Raw genomic sequence first — 15,830 nt, 5'->3', positions numbered from 1 at the left:
TACTCCTGTGTGGATTAAATACTTGACGAATGAAAAGTACTGAATATTTTCTAATTTTAAGAACTTGAGTGCAAAATGAACACAACAGTTTTAAGTGAAAATATAGAGAAAAAAGAGATAAGTATTGGCCTAGCCTATATCGCGATAGAAATGATATAGAAAAATATATATGATAGACATTTTTACATTGTTTTGATGATATATATTGCCCTAAGTACAAAAATGTATTTAAATTCAGCACTTAAGTAAATGTACTGAGTTACTTTTGACCACTTAAAATAACATTTACTAGTTCAGTGTTGGACTACGTGTCCTACAGTATCCTGTCAATCAGTTAGAGCGTGATAGCAGCAGGTTCCTTATGACTCTTGTGTTCCTGTGAACACAGACTGTGACTGCAGGTTGTAGGGATTATAAAGCTAAAAGATGAATACACCAACAATTACAATTCATTTCACTCCTCTGACCCACAAAAGCTCCAGTGCAGCCAGCTTGTATCAGTTGTGCAAACTGATAATAAGGACACTCAGTACCTTTAAAGGGTAATTTAGTTCGACCAATCTTTTACCTTTACAGATTATCGCTGAATGCATTTACAAAAAAGCGCAGAAAAGACTTTTTGTGCTGCACAAGCTACGGAGTTTTGAGGTCAGCCAGTGCACTTTAGACCGAGTATACCAATCCCTAAAGACTCACTTTTAACATTGTGTCCTGGTTGGACTACCGCAGTGTCAAAAGCAAGAAAAAGCTTTCCAAAGTAGTCAAACTGGGCAGTACAATTACAGGCAACAAATAGGCCTCACTGTCCCTTCACCGCAGCAAAGCAGTAAGTACGCTAAAGTGGAAAAATGTTAGATGACCACAGCCATCCCTTAAATCACCACTTCCAGCTACTGCCGTCAGGGCAAAGGTACAGAGCGCCCTGTGCAAAGAAAACATCTATAAAAATAATTTGTCCCTGTCCGCTATAAAGTATCTTAATCTGCGAGGAGAGCAACTTTCTGAAGCCAGCCTGCGACCTCAGCACACAGCACTTTATGTCTATTTATTTAACCTTCATTCAGTCCTCACCACTGACTACCTGGTGCTCCTTTTTAATGTAGCGTCTATTGGTGTATTTTTATGTGAATGTTTTTTAATGTGTCCTGTCTGGATTTGATATGTTGCGTTTTAATGTACCCTTTTGATAGCAGTTTTTGCGCATGTGAACCAAAGAAAAGCCTTTTGTACGTGAAAAACAGACATTAATGTATCTTCTATTTCTATTTCTAAATTAATATTTTTTTCCTTTTCTTTCTTAAAGCTTCAGTAGGCAGAATGTTTTTGGCATCATTTGGCAAAAAATTCCATAATAACCTTTCAGCATATTGTAATTCAAGTGTTCTGAGAGATAACTAGACTTCTGCACCTCCTCATGGCTCTGTTTTCAGGCTTTAAAACATCTAGCCCGTGACGGGAGACTTTGGCCAATCACAGGTCATTTCAGAGAGAAAGAGCGTTCCTATTGGCTGTTCATTCAACGGAGGCAGCTGTCGATCACTCGCAAACTCCGATCAAACGGTCAAACTAGGCAGCGCTGATCAAATATGAATCAATATTCTGTTACTGTAATGTCTATTTCTCTCCTCAAATGTTTTCAGAAACATCATGTAGTGTACTGTTTAACTGTAAAATGAGAAAGTTTGCTCCGCCTGGTGGGCGGTGCTTGGTATTTCCTCAACTGATCTCAACATGGCTGCTGGGTCACAAACGTTCTCATTTTACAGCTAAACAGTAAACTACAAGATGTTTCTGACAACATTTGAGGCGAGAAATAGGCATTACAGTAACAGAATATTGTTGATCAGCGCTGCTTAGTTTGACGGTTTGATCGGAGTTTGCGAGTGATTGACAGCCGCTCGGAGACGGCAGGCTCCAGCTCGTCTCTGATTGGTTGTTTTCCTCCGGTCTGTGAACACCGGAGGACACAGAGGCACATTATTTCTTTTCAGATTATCTGTCTCATGCACTACTGTCAGGATATAGTGACCGCTTTATAAATATAACTTTTTTAAATCACATTTGCTCCAGTTCTACCCACTTTAGCTTCAACATAATATAAGTTGCTGTAATTGTTTAAATGAAGTTAAGCTGAAGTTATTAGAAGGCTTCATCAGTCTGAGTTAGACAAATCAAGTGATATTTTTATTATCATAATCATTTTAGAACCACATTCCCTGTCCTACAGCTCAGCGAGGAAACACTTTGGAAGATAATCACTTGATTTGACTCTTCTTTCACCTGGCTGAAGCCTCGGCTCAGTTCCAGGTCTTATCCAGCAGGGGACACACTGCGTCTTGTGTTTACTGAGTAGGTGTCAGATGTCCTGAGCTATTATCATACTTATTCCTACTGTGGAGCAACGCCATCTGCATACAGATGAGCTGGGAGCTGCAGATGAATCCCTAATGTGTGACTTTTATGCAGAGAGTTTGGTTTAAGGTCTGTCCTGCTACGTTTACACCATGTTTGTGGCAAAGAAAACAGAAATAGACCGTAAAAGTGAGTAAATTAAAAAGATTTTATTGTATAATAGCTCAAAATAGAATTTAACACAATCACTTTTAGATCACTTTTATGCTGAGAGAGGATGTGGGGCGTTAGGCGGGGGAATCAGGATGAGTATACTGTACTGCAAGATGGACAACCCAGTCCAAGGTACTGAAAGCTATAAGCAAAAGGGTTGTTTACATCAATGCAGGAGTTTCATTCAGTATCAGTCTCAAGACAGAGTTTCATCTACTTGGTTCAGTCTGTGGAACATGTAGACAGGAAACATGACAAATACCCTGGAGGTCTGAGCCGCTCTCCTCTGCACATATCTGCCCCTGGATTGAATCATTGTCTTTAGTTTCAGTCCGGCGGTCGTCGGCAGCTCATTTGTTTCTCTTGCACTCACTCGCTGTGTTGCAGGAGTATGATTGTCCACTTTTATTCCCCTGGTTAGGGTTTAGGCATTCTTTACAATACATCTTAACACGGAAACAATGTCAATATATACTTTATACGGTATATAAAATAAATACAAATCTCTTTCTACACCACTGCTCCGATCTATAACTCCCCTCTTCTAGCTGTGGTTCACAAAGTGTATATTTGACATTCTGTATGTGTGTGTGTGTCAGTGTTTTCTGTCTGGATTTGAATGTGCACAAACATAACTACCTCAGCAGTTCCTCACTCCGCTCTGGCTAATGTGCGTTGCCACCGTCTGTCTTTTCATTGATGATCAGAGCTTCAGGACTTTTGATTTCCTGGAGGATGATGCTGTGGTGCTTTCCTTCCCCATCGCCGCCGGGCTCGTTGTCCCAGCTCTGCCCTGCCAGCAGCAGCAGTATGAGTGCGAGGAGCAGTAGTGTGACTGCTGTGGAGGTCAGCTCTGGGCTCAGCTGCAGGCCGGGCTGAGGCTCCGGGACGTCCTTCGTCCTGAGTGAAACGCACTGAGGCTTTCTGCTCTCTCTTGATCTCCTGCTGGCCCGCTTGGTGCCCTCGCTGATCCCTAAATGTAGACACACTCTGTAAAATGTCTCTGCCTGCAGGTGGGTCAGGTTGAAGCTCTGAGTGCCGGCCAGGATGCGTGTGGTGTATGTGGGCGTGTGTGCGTTTGAGTACATGGCTTGCCAGGATAGGCGAGTCGAATGGAGGTTGCGTCCGCTCTGCCAGGACAAGATAGCGTAGTGTTCTCCGACCTCCCTCACCTCCAACCTGGCGTCCGCTCTGAATAACTGATATCCCCTCATATTAGCAGCCATCCCCTTCTTTCTTTTCTTTTCTCTGCCATGCACACCCACAGTAACGCTGCGTGTGTCTGCTCCCAGAGCGTTCTCAGCCACACAGGTATACAATCCTGCCTCGCTAGGGGTGACCTTGTTCATTTCCAGAGTTCCCTCGGGCAGTAGCCGGTAGTGTTTGGAGGGGTTACAGGGAGTATCATCTTGAGGCTGGCTGGAGACGGATGTGTGGTTGAATCCCTCAGAGGCTATCGGGCTGTGGCAGGAAGCCGGTGCCAGTAATCCTTTGGATGCATGGCTCGGCGCAGGACCAAGTCTCAGCCCAGAGGGAGTCACCCAGTACAGCTCAGGCTGTGGATCCGCAAGAGCTCGGCAGTGCAAGACCAGTTTTCCTCCTTCTCTGACCCCGACGTAGGAAGGGAGCGAGCTGGTAGGGATCATTGGGAGGCATGAGGCTGACATCTCCCTGGAGGATACCTCTCTCACCCTGCGAGCTCTCAGCTCCGGGGGTTCAGAGCACAGCGTGGCCTGGGGTTGGATGAAACGCACTGTCCGAGGTGTTTGTTTTTTGGTGTCTTTAATGTGATGGTGAGAGCGGTCTTCAGCGGCCCAGTGAAACAGGCAGTCGCATCGCAGCGGGTTGGAGTGCAAGCTGACCTCCTGGAGGCTCGGAAGGGAGAGCATGATGTGCTGGTGCAGAGCGCTCAGAGAGTTGGAGTTGAGCATCAGACTCTCCAGCCGGCTCAGCTGGAGGAAAGCCTGCGGATGGATGTAGGACAGTCGCGGGTTGTTGGTGATCTCAAGCTTTGTGAGCTCTGGCAGGTTGTCCAGGGCGGCTCTCTCAATGGACACCAGCTCCTCCATGTTGTTCAGGCCGAGCTCCTTCAGGTGGACCATGTCTCGGAAGTCTCCCGTCTCGATGAGTTTGATGCGGTTCTTGTTGAGGTCGAGGAACTTTAGACCCGGCACTCTCATCAGGGCCTGAGTGGGGACCTTTGTCAGCAGGTTATCGTAGAAGGAGAGGCTCTCTAGTTCTTCCAACCCTTCCAGTGCTTTTTCAGCCAAGCCTCTCAGACCCATGCCACCAAGGACAAGACTCCGCAGGGATATCAGGGCCACGAAGCCCCGCTCAGGCAGGGCCTCCACAGGGTTTCCCCCAAGCATGAGAACTTCCAAGCGGGGCAAAGCTCTGAACCACCGAGGGTCAACAGTGGTGAGTCTGTTGTTGTTGATGTGCAGACGCAGGAGGGAATCCAGACCAATGAAGGCTCCGGGTGCTATCGAGTGCAAGTTGTTGTGGCTGAGGAAGAGCTCCTGCAGAGCTGGCAGTGAGGAGAAGGAGGCCTCAGGGAGGTGACTCAGATGGTTTTCCTCCAGGTGTAGAGACAGCAGAGAGGGCAGGGAGGAGCTCTGAGTTATTGTCCTGACACGGCTGAAGCGGTTCTGGGAAAGGTCAAGGTCGGTGAGGTTGGCGAGTCCGTGCAGCACCGCGGTGTTGAGCTCAGACAGAAGGTTGCTCTGCAGGCGCAGGGTGTGCGTGTTCGGGGGTATGGGTAAGGGGAGCTTAGTCAGGAGCAGGTCGTTGCAGTCCACGGTGGGAGCTTCATGGTAGACGGAGTCAGGGGAGAACCACGGCTTGATCTGACACACACACCGCACCGGGCAGGAGACGTGCCATGGTAGCGCGTGAGGTAGCGAGCCCACAATGCCGGGCACACACACGCCAACTAACACACACAGGAGACACTGCGACTGTAGAAACACCAAAGTCGGCCTCATAATCCTCGCAGGTCACAGGAGCTGATTCAGGTGGAGGAAGAGTTTGTTATGAGGATGTGAGATGAATCATTTGGGCCAGAAATGTGTGTGAAAGTCTGTTACTGACAGTTTCAAGGTGTGTAAACTGTGAAAGGTAGGCCAGATGGTAAAATGTGAACCGATTAAAGAGCGATTATATTGTTGACAGCGTTCTAGAGCGGCTTCAAAAACTGAAATGTTTATGTTCACTCTGTAGTCAAAGAGCGTTTCTATGTGTAACTTTGTTTGCAGCGGTAGAACAGCGACTTCACAACGGGTGTAGCTTGACGACAGCCTTTGTTGTCACACCATCGATCTCACATTCTGGCCACAGGTGGAGGACTTGTGGCTCCCAGCGTGGCGGCTCCTCACTGTTTTGACAGAAACACAAGAAGAAAAAGACATTCAGAGAGAAATGAAAATGACCTAAAATCTGCTGTTTTCTACAGGATGTTAAAACAGAAGGTGTCACTTAAACACATTTTTAAGCATTATACCCCATCAGTTCCCACTCTAAACCAAATCTGTGTTAATTTGAAATGCAATAGATGTATTAGCAAGGTTACATGGAGTTTTCAAGGATGTAGTTTGCAGAAATGCTCTGCAGCCGAGAAGAGAAGGTGGATGAGCACGGAGACAAAAGGCTGAAAAACCAAAAAACATGCAGAGGGGAATCTCTGTTTTCCAAAGGAGATCATGCCTCAACTGTAGTTGCACATTTAGACAGAGTAATGACAAACAAATGAAGATCAAAACTGAAAGAAAGAAAGAAAGAAAGAAAGACAATCTGGGTTGAAGAGAAAGAGAGAAAAACAGCGCTCTGCTGTGATCTCCAGTGTTTCTTTCAGCCTACGGCAGAATAGGTAAACATGCAGGAGTGATGAAATCATGTTGCACTTAAATATTTCATGTCAGCGCTTCACATTCAGTGTTCAGTGTTAGAACATAGCGTCCCACAAATGTTATTTATTATGTAACAGTTAAAAAGACCCCAAGGATCTTTTATATTATCATATCTGTTATCTGTATTTAAGGCTGTTATGGGAAAGACTGTGTGAATGTAGCTGCTGCCGGAACAAACAAACACACACACACACACACACACACACACACACACACACACACACACACACACACACACACATGGAGAGACACACGCAAACACACCAGTTACATCAGTATTTATATTTAGAGCATTTGGCAGGCTCTTTTATCCAGAGCATGGTACAACACCATCACATTAACTGATCGCAGACGTTTGGCAGCATTGAGATCATTCCAGTAATCAGCTGACCTGTAGAGTCAAAGTAACAGGTATCAACCTGTCTGTTCTGTTTTCATTTAAATAGTAGATGGAGGTCAGGATATATTTTAAACAATAAAGTATAACTGTACAGGCTTAAGGATTACGTGCTAGTTCTTGTATATTAAAAGGATAGTTCAGGTGTTTTTGAAGTGGGGTTGTATGAGGTACATATCTATAGTCAGTGTCATCTGACAGGAGATGACGGCAGCAAAACATATTTTAGGCACCTTAAAGAAAGGCTCACCTGAAAAAATCAATTTCACTTTAAATGTATGTTATATTTAGAATATTTTCACCGCTTTATCTTGCCGTCAGACGGCCCTTTCAGACGGGGAACTGAACTGAAAGTGAAACTTTTCTATGCTCTCTTCAAAGCCACCAGACTCCGCTGACAAAAACAGTTTAGATAAGTTTCACTTTCAGTTCAGTCCCCCGTCAGAAAATATTGTAAATATAGTGTACACTTAAACTGATATTGATTTTTTTAGGTGAGACTTTAATTTAGGTGGCTAAAATATGTTTTGCTGCCGGCCCCGTCCACAGCAGTACATTGTTTTGCTTCCGTGCGCTAACTCCTGTCTGCTTCTCCAAACTGGGTGCTGACCATCATCTCCTAGGTAATACACTGACTGAAGATAAGTACCTCATACAACCCCACTTCAAAACACCCAAACTATCCCTTTAACGCCCATATGTATATAATTCTTATGTGATTGTCACCTTTCAAATTATTGTGATCATATACGTCCTGGTCATAGAGACATTAGACAATCTAATAAAGGAAAATTGCCTAAAGTCAGAAATGAACAAATCCTTCACAGAGAGGCTTTAACATTGAGCAGAGACCAAGTTCAAGACTGCATTATCTTGTGCACAAATAGCTTGTTAATGGGTTGAATTACATTACTATTGTTGCATTAACAACAATCTGATTATCACTAGTTACAGTATATGGTAAAAGTTTACTTGTAATTGAGTAGATATTGGGAGACGTTTTACTGTTGTCTCCCAAATGAGTTTCTTCTGTGGGACACGCTAGAGAGTTATATTATGCGATACTGGTATCATGCATGACACACACACACACACACACACACACACACACACACACACACACACACACACGCCGAGAAGGCTTACTGCATAGTTGCCATGGAAACAAATCTCCCAGCCTCACTCTGTCTCATGTTTTGAGATTTACTTTGGAGTTTGTTTTGCTGTGTGTATCTGTTGATAAGAACACAGATGAAACAACCCTGACTGGACCGAGGAAACGTGACTTCACATCTGAAGCTGCAAAACTGTATTTCCTCTTTAATTAATCTCCATGGGCTCAACAACATCAGCCCATTTTTCTGTGATGAAATTCTGTTTGATTATAACTAAAGTTTTCACAAGATGAACTTTTAACCTTTCCTGACACTTGCTGTGGAGTTTTTCCATCCTGGCAGCTGGCGTGATGAAACATGACTAACAGGAAGTACTGTACAGCTCCGCAGGCTGTAACGTCTGTTAGCGGATGAGGAGAAAGTTTGGAGAGATGCTTGCCAAGTTTTCCATAAACAAGAAGGAGAAAGAATCAGAACAGTTAATGAGATGGAGAGAAAAGCATTCAAACACTATGTGGTTTAATGTATGAGAAGCGCAAAGTGCAGGACTTTGTTGGCATGTTTTACCGAGCTCTGAGCTGTAACAGTTAAAAACAGAGGAGCAGTTACCTCCTGGGGCTCCTCTTACTCTTCTATCACCCATACACTTTCATCTGCATCCTCTCCTCTTCTCATATATGCAGCCTGCTCAATAATGGATTCATCATTTAATTTTGATGTCCCCCGTTTTTGTCATTTGCTCTCAAAAGCTCTCCACGTTTTTGGCGGTTTCAGGAAACCAGAACTGTGTGGAGATATGTGTGTGTATACAAAGGACTTGTGCTGCCTTGTAATTTGTTCAACTCTTCAGAAAAAGAGTGTGAAATAGATCCGCATGACTCAGCAGCTACTTTCATATCTCTGTCCCTTCCCAGCTCTCCGCAATCTTTTCCCTCTGGAGAAATAGGATGAATAGTTTTGCTCTTAGTGGCCGTTATTGCTCCCCTGACTCCTCTGACTCAGATTTCTTTGAAAGTGTAGGATGACTGCACAGTAGCTAACACATTATCCACCGCAATACCCCGGCCATACAAAGATGAGTAATACTAACAAAAAGACAAAGCTGCGCTGACCTTAATCCAAAATCTGAAGCGACTCTCCAGTCGACAGCTGAGGAAATAGTTTTATGTTACATAAGGAATATATTGATCTAAATAGAAATAGTGATTCAATTGTACTGACCTAAATTCCCACATGCCATGGGTTAAAGTGTTTACACTTTTGTTATAAACAGTTTTAGCTTTCAACTCCAGTTCCCATAAATGTTTTTAGCAAACGCTCAACTGAAAGAGTCAATCACAGTTTGATGTATTGATTTGTAACACTTCATTTTACAGGTCTGCAAATTTCATGGTAATTAGATGATAATTAGCATGTAACCTATTTGAAATTTCTTTGGAATTACTGCCAAATTACGCCAATATTTACCTCAAAATTCATCGAAAAATGACTTTATTATAAACATTATTTCATAATTATATGCTAAAATAGCATATAATGGTTAAAATAGGGCCCGTAGGCTTGAGAAGCGTCTGTGCGCTGCTCTTCATCGGAGGTGGAAAACCAAAACTAATAGAAGACACTTCTGATCAGGCACAAATCTCAACATTGTGTGACTTATTGTCTACACAAATGTAACCTGGTAGTTAATGTAATGATTCAGGGAGTTTTTTTTTATAGAAATTTCAGATAAGTTATTTGCTAATTATTATCTATTTATCAGCAGACATGGAAATAAAGCATATCAATTAACTTTGTATTGTTTTACTGGAAATGTGTTAAATATATTACCAGCTGTTGGGAAATAGCGGAATATAATTACTAAACAATGTTTATAATAAAGTAATTTTTGATTAATTTTGAGGTAAATATTGGGGTAATTTGGCAGTAATTCCTAAATTCTGAATTTGTTACCCATTGATTTATACGTATGCATATGCACCAACATTAACATAAATCTCATTTTATCCCACTTGTCCATCCATTTTGTGAAGCTTCTTAATAAAAGAGTACTCCAACGACTTAGCGTTGCACTCCTATAGACCTTTTCATTGCCATTCTGTTGCTAGGTCAACAGCTTTGGTCCGAGTTTACTTCCTGTCAGCTACTGCATTAACAACGATTGGAACAGGGAATACTTAGGGGCCCATTTATAATGGCTCGTTAGAAGGTAACCCACAAATTGTGAAAGCTTGCAAAAACTGGGGGACTCGCTGCCCGACAACCTATCCTAACCTTAACTGTTCGAGGTCAATGCCTAACCTTAACCATCTTGCACGAGTTTTGCAATTTCCGTATTAACTTCTAGACACGGCCTTTAGAATGTGTATGCTGTCAAGGTCAAAGGTCATTGTCAGACTCACGATGGACAGTTTTTGGGAAAAAATAGTATGAAAATTGAAGCAGAGATATCGTCCTTTTATTCCACGCATTCCTCTTCCTTGTCAAATCCTGGCGTTTATATTACCAACAATGCAACCAGACTGCCGCGGTTTGCTATTCGAGTGTGTTTTGCTAGTAACGGCTAATGTAGACTTGAGCTGCTGACCTCAAACAGTGACGAGGAGCGTGCTGCAGATGAAAAGTAAATACGCTCAGTGCTTTCTAACACCTCCAGATTGTTTTATTTTTCAAACTTGTAATCTTCAGACCCAGAAGCCATTTATCAGACTCCCTCTGGAGCCACAAAAGACACTCTTGTGTCTCGATCTTGACGAGAAGCCACAAGCCATAAAGGTTGGGAACCAGTTGTCTTGCATGCTGTCCATACTGGCTGCAGCATTAGTTAAAGGCCATTACAGTCACTAAAGTTTGCACGATTCCTTCTCACAAAACCGACCACTGACAGTACTAAAAAAAATATCTATTCAAGTCTAGCTGAACCTCTTACGCAGATATGTATTTGTGCATTATTATCTTTCAGAAGATGCTGTTCTACTCAGCATACCAGACTTCTTCTTCTTCTTCTTCTTCTTCTGGATTGTTTGACTTTCATATTCATGCTGAACCCAACAGACGCAGTGAAACTTCAGGATCAAAACATAATCTATCTGTGTTGCTGTTGGACAGGTTTTTCTTGTTTCTTCTTTTTTTCCCCTCCAATGTAGAACATTATTCTCTTATACATCTGTTTTCCTCCCACAGACTTAATACCTATGCATATTAGCTAAACCTCTACTACTTACTGTATCCGCATGTAGATAGATGGCAACCAATTAAACAAAAAATAATCATCAAAATGCATCAAAAATGATTTTCATTTGATCCCCTTTGCAGGACTTTCCTGGCAGTTTGTCATTTCAGTGTGAACCTCCACTTCACATGACACATATACAAGAAAGATCATGTTTACCTTCGAGCCAAGCGAGGAAAGCTAGCTAATACAATTATATAGTGAAGTGGCTCTCACACTGACACACAAACCTTTGCTTTCTAGAGAGAAAGAACTTTTTAAGATTTCTTTTACGCTAAACTAAAGATCTATTTTACTTTCCAAAAGCAGTTCCCTGCAGTATAGCTTGTGCTGTGCAATACTAGATTTAACTGAGATAATTAGGTGAGGGATAATTGATTAGATGCTGGTCTCTAATGGACAACTATCAGGAAGTCAATAGCTTGAAAGTTTTCAGAGCCCCTATGGGATGTGAAAAAACAAAAAACAAACAGGAATTAAAAGCCTGTGTCATTTCAGACAAGAATGCTTCTGCAGAAGTTGAAGTCAAACACGCCTCTCCTTCGGCTCCTTTTGACTTTGCTTTGAAAGCGAGAGCCAGAGAAAAGCTTTTACATTTTCGAATTGGATAAAGGGAGAAAATAGGTATGGAGTAGAAATACATGCTTGCATGAAACGGTCCATTGTATAAGGTTTGTTTGTGCTGTGCAGCTACGACACAGAGAGACACTGCAACAGGGCGGACTAGAGAGAGAGAGAGAGAGAGGGAGGATTTAGAGAGCAGGAGAGAGGGATGTATGACAGAGACACAGGTGCTGGATGCAGATCCAATAATGATAATAATAATAATGCAAAAAAAAAACTTGCCCTGCAGCTGAATCTGTTCCAGCATGCACACAGACACACAAACTTACGATGTTTGACAATAGAGACCCCTCCAGCTTCTCCATTTCCAACACACACCTGCTACCAAAACCTTGGAATCAATACTGCTTTCAGTCAGAGTGAATGATGCGTCCACAGCTGCACGTCTGTTTGAGTGCTGCAATGACCTGTTTGCTTAAAAAATTCTATCAGGTTTCTTACCGCAACTGAAGCACCGACTACATCTCTCTCTCTGTCATTTCTTCCTTTCTTCATCTGCTCACTCTTTTCTTTGCAAATGCCTCACGTACCGGGATGCTTTTATTTCTTCTTCTTCTTCTCCCTCTCAGTCACACGTTTGTGGAAATATCACTTATAGCTCTCCTCTCTCTGTCACTGGAGCTGAAGAGTAAATTGGCACAGACTGAATCTCTCTCTCTCTCTCCCTCTCCCGCCAGCTAAAATGGAGATGAGGTGTGTTCTGCAGCAGAGCTTCTGTCCCTCTCATCTCTCCTCCTCTCTTTCTGTTGCCTGCCTCGCTCTCTCCCTCGTATACTCTTTTCCTGTTTTGCGAGCCGAAGGAAAACCTCTTGCGTTAGTTACAGTGTGTGATTTTTCTGGATGAGAAGTTTTCTTTGGCTCCTGCTGGCATTTTAGTTTTTCTGCCGTCGTCTGCAGATTAAAGACCTGTTTACAATGTCAGGTTGTAGATTACGAAGGTTACAAAGCAGCAGGAGAGGCACAGATTAAATTATGAAAGTTTTATCTTTACCTTGCACATTGTCTCTAAATTCAATCAGTGTGACTTAAATTGTGTCTCATCTCTTCATTAAATATACTTGTTGAATGATTTCATTTTTGTCAAGTTTCAATGTGGAATTGTCTCCAAATCGTACAAACCTTCAGTGCACATCATTTCAGATCTCAATTCTTTATTGCATGAGTTAAAAAAAATGTATGAGCTCAGACATTGCAGCATTCAATAAGGTTTTAATGAGCCTTATTCCAATCTCATCTCACCTAAAAGTCTGTATCATTAAATAATATGGAAAATAGCCAAGAGTAGAAACTGATACAGTAATTAAACCTTTTGTTCAGACCAGCAAGCAACAATAGACACAAAAGATAAAACGATATACAAGAGAAGTATTTTACTGTGGGTACTGTTGATGTGAATTGACTCTTAATTCTTAGTTGTTTATTTAATTTCTCTGATTCCAACGGTCTCGGTATTTTCTGACCTCTCTCCTAACAGCTTCTGTATAATGCCACATTGACAGGTGGTGGTAATTTGTGTATGAAAGAAAATTAATTTAGTCTGGTATGTACAGTATGTGTGCAGGCGTTGAGTGGATCTCAGACTTACTGCGGCATGCATATATTTTCAATCAGACCACCACCGTAGCTCTGTAAGGAATAACGTATGCCATTACTTTGGCTTTATATTGGAATCGCCGAAGGCAATACAGTTTGACTGTCCTGAGATGGAGATATACCTCTACTCTGTGGATCGCTCCAGGCTGCAGCAATACAGCAGTAACATGATAAATAGCATGCATGCAGCATGGGAAGTAATCCTCTGTCATGGGAATTCACTTGGCAGTAAAAGACACTTCATACAAATGGTGTTTAAGGCAGTTAGAGACTCAAGGACAGAACCTGCCAAAATAAAAAATAAATGAATAAGTAGATAAATGATTTGATAAATTAATAAATATGTCATTACATGTAGAAAAATGATATTAAAAATAAATGTAGCCATTGATAAAATGTGACATAAATTGATATTTCTTATTTATGCACTTATTTATTTATTTATTTTGAGTGACAGCCCCCTCATTTGCATTATGATGCAGCAATGCATAAAAAAATAAAAGTAAAAAGAAATGTGTAAAGAAGTGTATAAAGAATATAGAAATAAATAAGTTTGGGGAAATAAATGAAGGGTGAAATGCAAAGGGAAAATTGTGCAGAAACAAATAAATAAATGCATGAATAAATACATAAATACATACATTTAAAAATAAATAAATAAGTAAAAATAAATGCAAAAATAAATGAATAAATTAGTTTAAAAAAAATAAATACATAAATAAATAAAAGGGAAAATTAAACAGGAGAGTAAATAAATAAGATAATTAATACAAATTTATGTCACATGTTATCAACTAATTATCAGCTACATTTATTTTTAATATTATTTTTGCTATATTTCATGACATATTTATTTATTTATTTATTTATCGAGTTATATATTTATTTATTTATTCTTTTATTTTTGGCAGGGTCCATCCTCCATAGAAGTGGTGGTTCGCAGTACAGTTAAAGCAGAGAAGCACTTGTGAGTGTGGAGAGTAAATGTGACTTGAAAACTTAGAGCAGACTGTCAGATTAGTGCAGTGAGATGTGATGATGGATGAGATGATCAGGTCATGCAGCATAATATGACTGAAGTGTGCTTCACATTGGTCTCTAAATCAGCTTGTAGTGAGTTTAATGATCTCGACACAGAATCTGGGCTAGAGTTTGTTTTACTATGTTTAACTTGATGTAATTATTTTTTAAAGCTGCTATAATCAATATCTTTATATTAACAAGTGACTACATGAAATGTGAAACGTATCACTTGTAGTGACAAACCCACAGAGAACTATAAGCGAACTCTTAAGTTCCCCTGGCCTCTCTAGCATCTTTCAGCTCTTTGTTTTGGTTCAGACTCACCCCCGTCATCAGAGTTGTTTAGCGCCACAGCGGGCGGCCGAATCCTGCGAAAAAAGTTCTAAACTCCACTGTGCGTTACTTACTCAGCACCAAACTGCAGACAAAGTTAATGACAAGATGGTGTTGAACATTTTGCCACTAAGAGCCACATATTTACCTCAGGAGTTGGTGGAGACCAAAAACAGAGCTCAAAGAATTAAAAGTCAAAATTGGACTTCCATTCATCAGGTGGACAAAAGGATGGTAGTGGATTCCTCTGCATGTGTCAAATCACAGTGGATATAGTATGCTACAGAGTGCTACAGGAATGAGTCCTGAAACCCGGAAATGTGTTAGCATTTTAGCACTTCCTGTTCTCTCGTCTGAAAGTCAACGAGTTTTTTGAATGGGTTTTTAGTTAGATGACATAAGGTCTGTGGTTAACACAAGCTGAAGAGATTTTAACCTTTTGTTCTACGACAAGACGGCATCACGCCGACTCATCCGCCTTTACAGCCTCATTGTGTATACTCACGCTCATGCGACCGTGGTGTAGTTTGTTTATAGCCTAACATTAGCTTGTTACTTCTGGCGATTGCATTTATATTTCAAAAATCATAAAAGTGGTGTCATTTGTGGAGATTATCTTGCTAAACAAAACATTTAAGTATCATAAACGTGTGTTTGCCACAGAGCTTATTTTCTGTAATAATCAAAAACCCAATGGCACAATCCAATGGGCTTTTTGTCGAGGAAACCAGGGCGATGCTAACTTCATGGTTGGCCTACAAAAATATGTCATCCCTGGAGCACTCTATATGGATATTTGTTTTATGTGAGAATGAAATCTTGCTGGCTAGAATAATTGATTAGGTAAATGTAAAGCTTTCAGCAGCAATAATATTACAAGTGTTATGGATTCATCCTTTCCAGAAGGTATCTGAGGTGTGCAATAAAACCCCCAAATGTGCATAAATACTAAATAATTTTATCACTTCAACCACCGCCTTTTTTTGCCCAACTCTACTGTATTGATTGCTGCGAAAGTATTCAGAAATTGTTAAATAAAAGAC

At 41.3% G+C, this 15,830-nt stretch overlaps 1 protein-coding gene across 1 annotated transcript; it reads right to left on the bottom strand.

Annotated features, from left to right (window-relative positions):
* Nucleotides 1-2,554: 2,554 nt before the first annotated feature.
* On the bottom strand, nucleotides 2,555-12,589 carry lrrn2 (leucine rich repeat neuronal 2). The gene is made up of 2 exons (XM_074631324.1): nucleotides 12,280-12,589; nucleotides 2,555-5,938 (listed from the first exon to the last, which is right to left on the bottom strand). Exon 2 carries the CDS (start codon nucleotides 5,547-5,549, stop codon nucleotides 3,231-3,233), a length of 2,319 nt encoding a protein of 772 aa, XP_074487425.1. The 5' UTR covers nucleotides 5,550-5,938; nucleotides 12,280-12,589; the 3' UTR covers nucleotides 2,555-3,230.
* Between the last annotated feature and the right edge of the window lie 3,241 nt (nucleotides 12,590-15,830).

This window comes from Sebastes fasciatus, chromosome 1 (assembly GCF_043250625.1).
Source record: "Sebastes fasciatus isolate fSebFas1 chromosome 1, fSebFas1.pri, whole genome shotgun sequence".
In the NCBI taxonomy this organism is placed as follows: domain Eukaryota; kingdom Metazoa; phylum Chordata; class Actinopteri; order Perciformes; family Sebastidae; genus Sebastes; species Sebastes fasciatus.
Note: the sequence above shows the minus strand (reverse complement) of the source record. Positions and strands in the feature narration are given on the sequence as shown.

Bases quoted from the DNA above. Each gene is read 5' to 3' on its own strand.
- lrrn2 (XM_074631324.1), bottom strand. From the start codon at position 5,549: ATGAGGCCGACTTTGGTGTTTCTACAGTCGCAGTGTCTCCTGTGTGTG.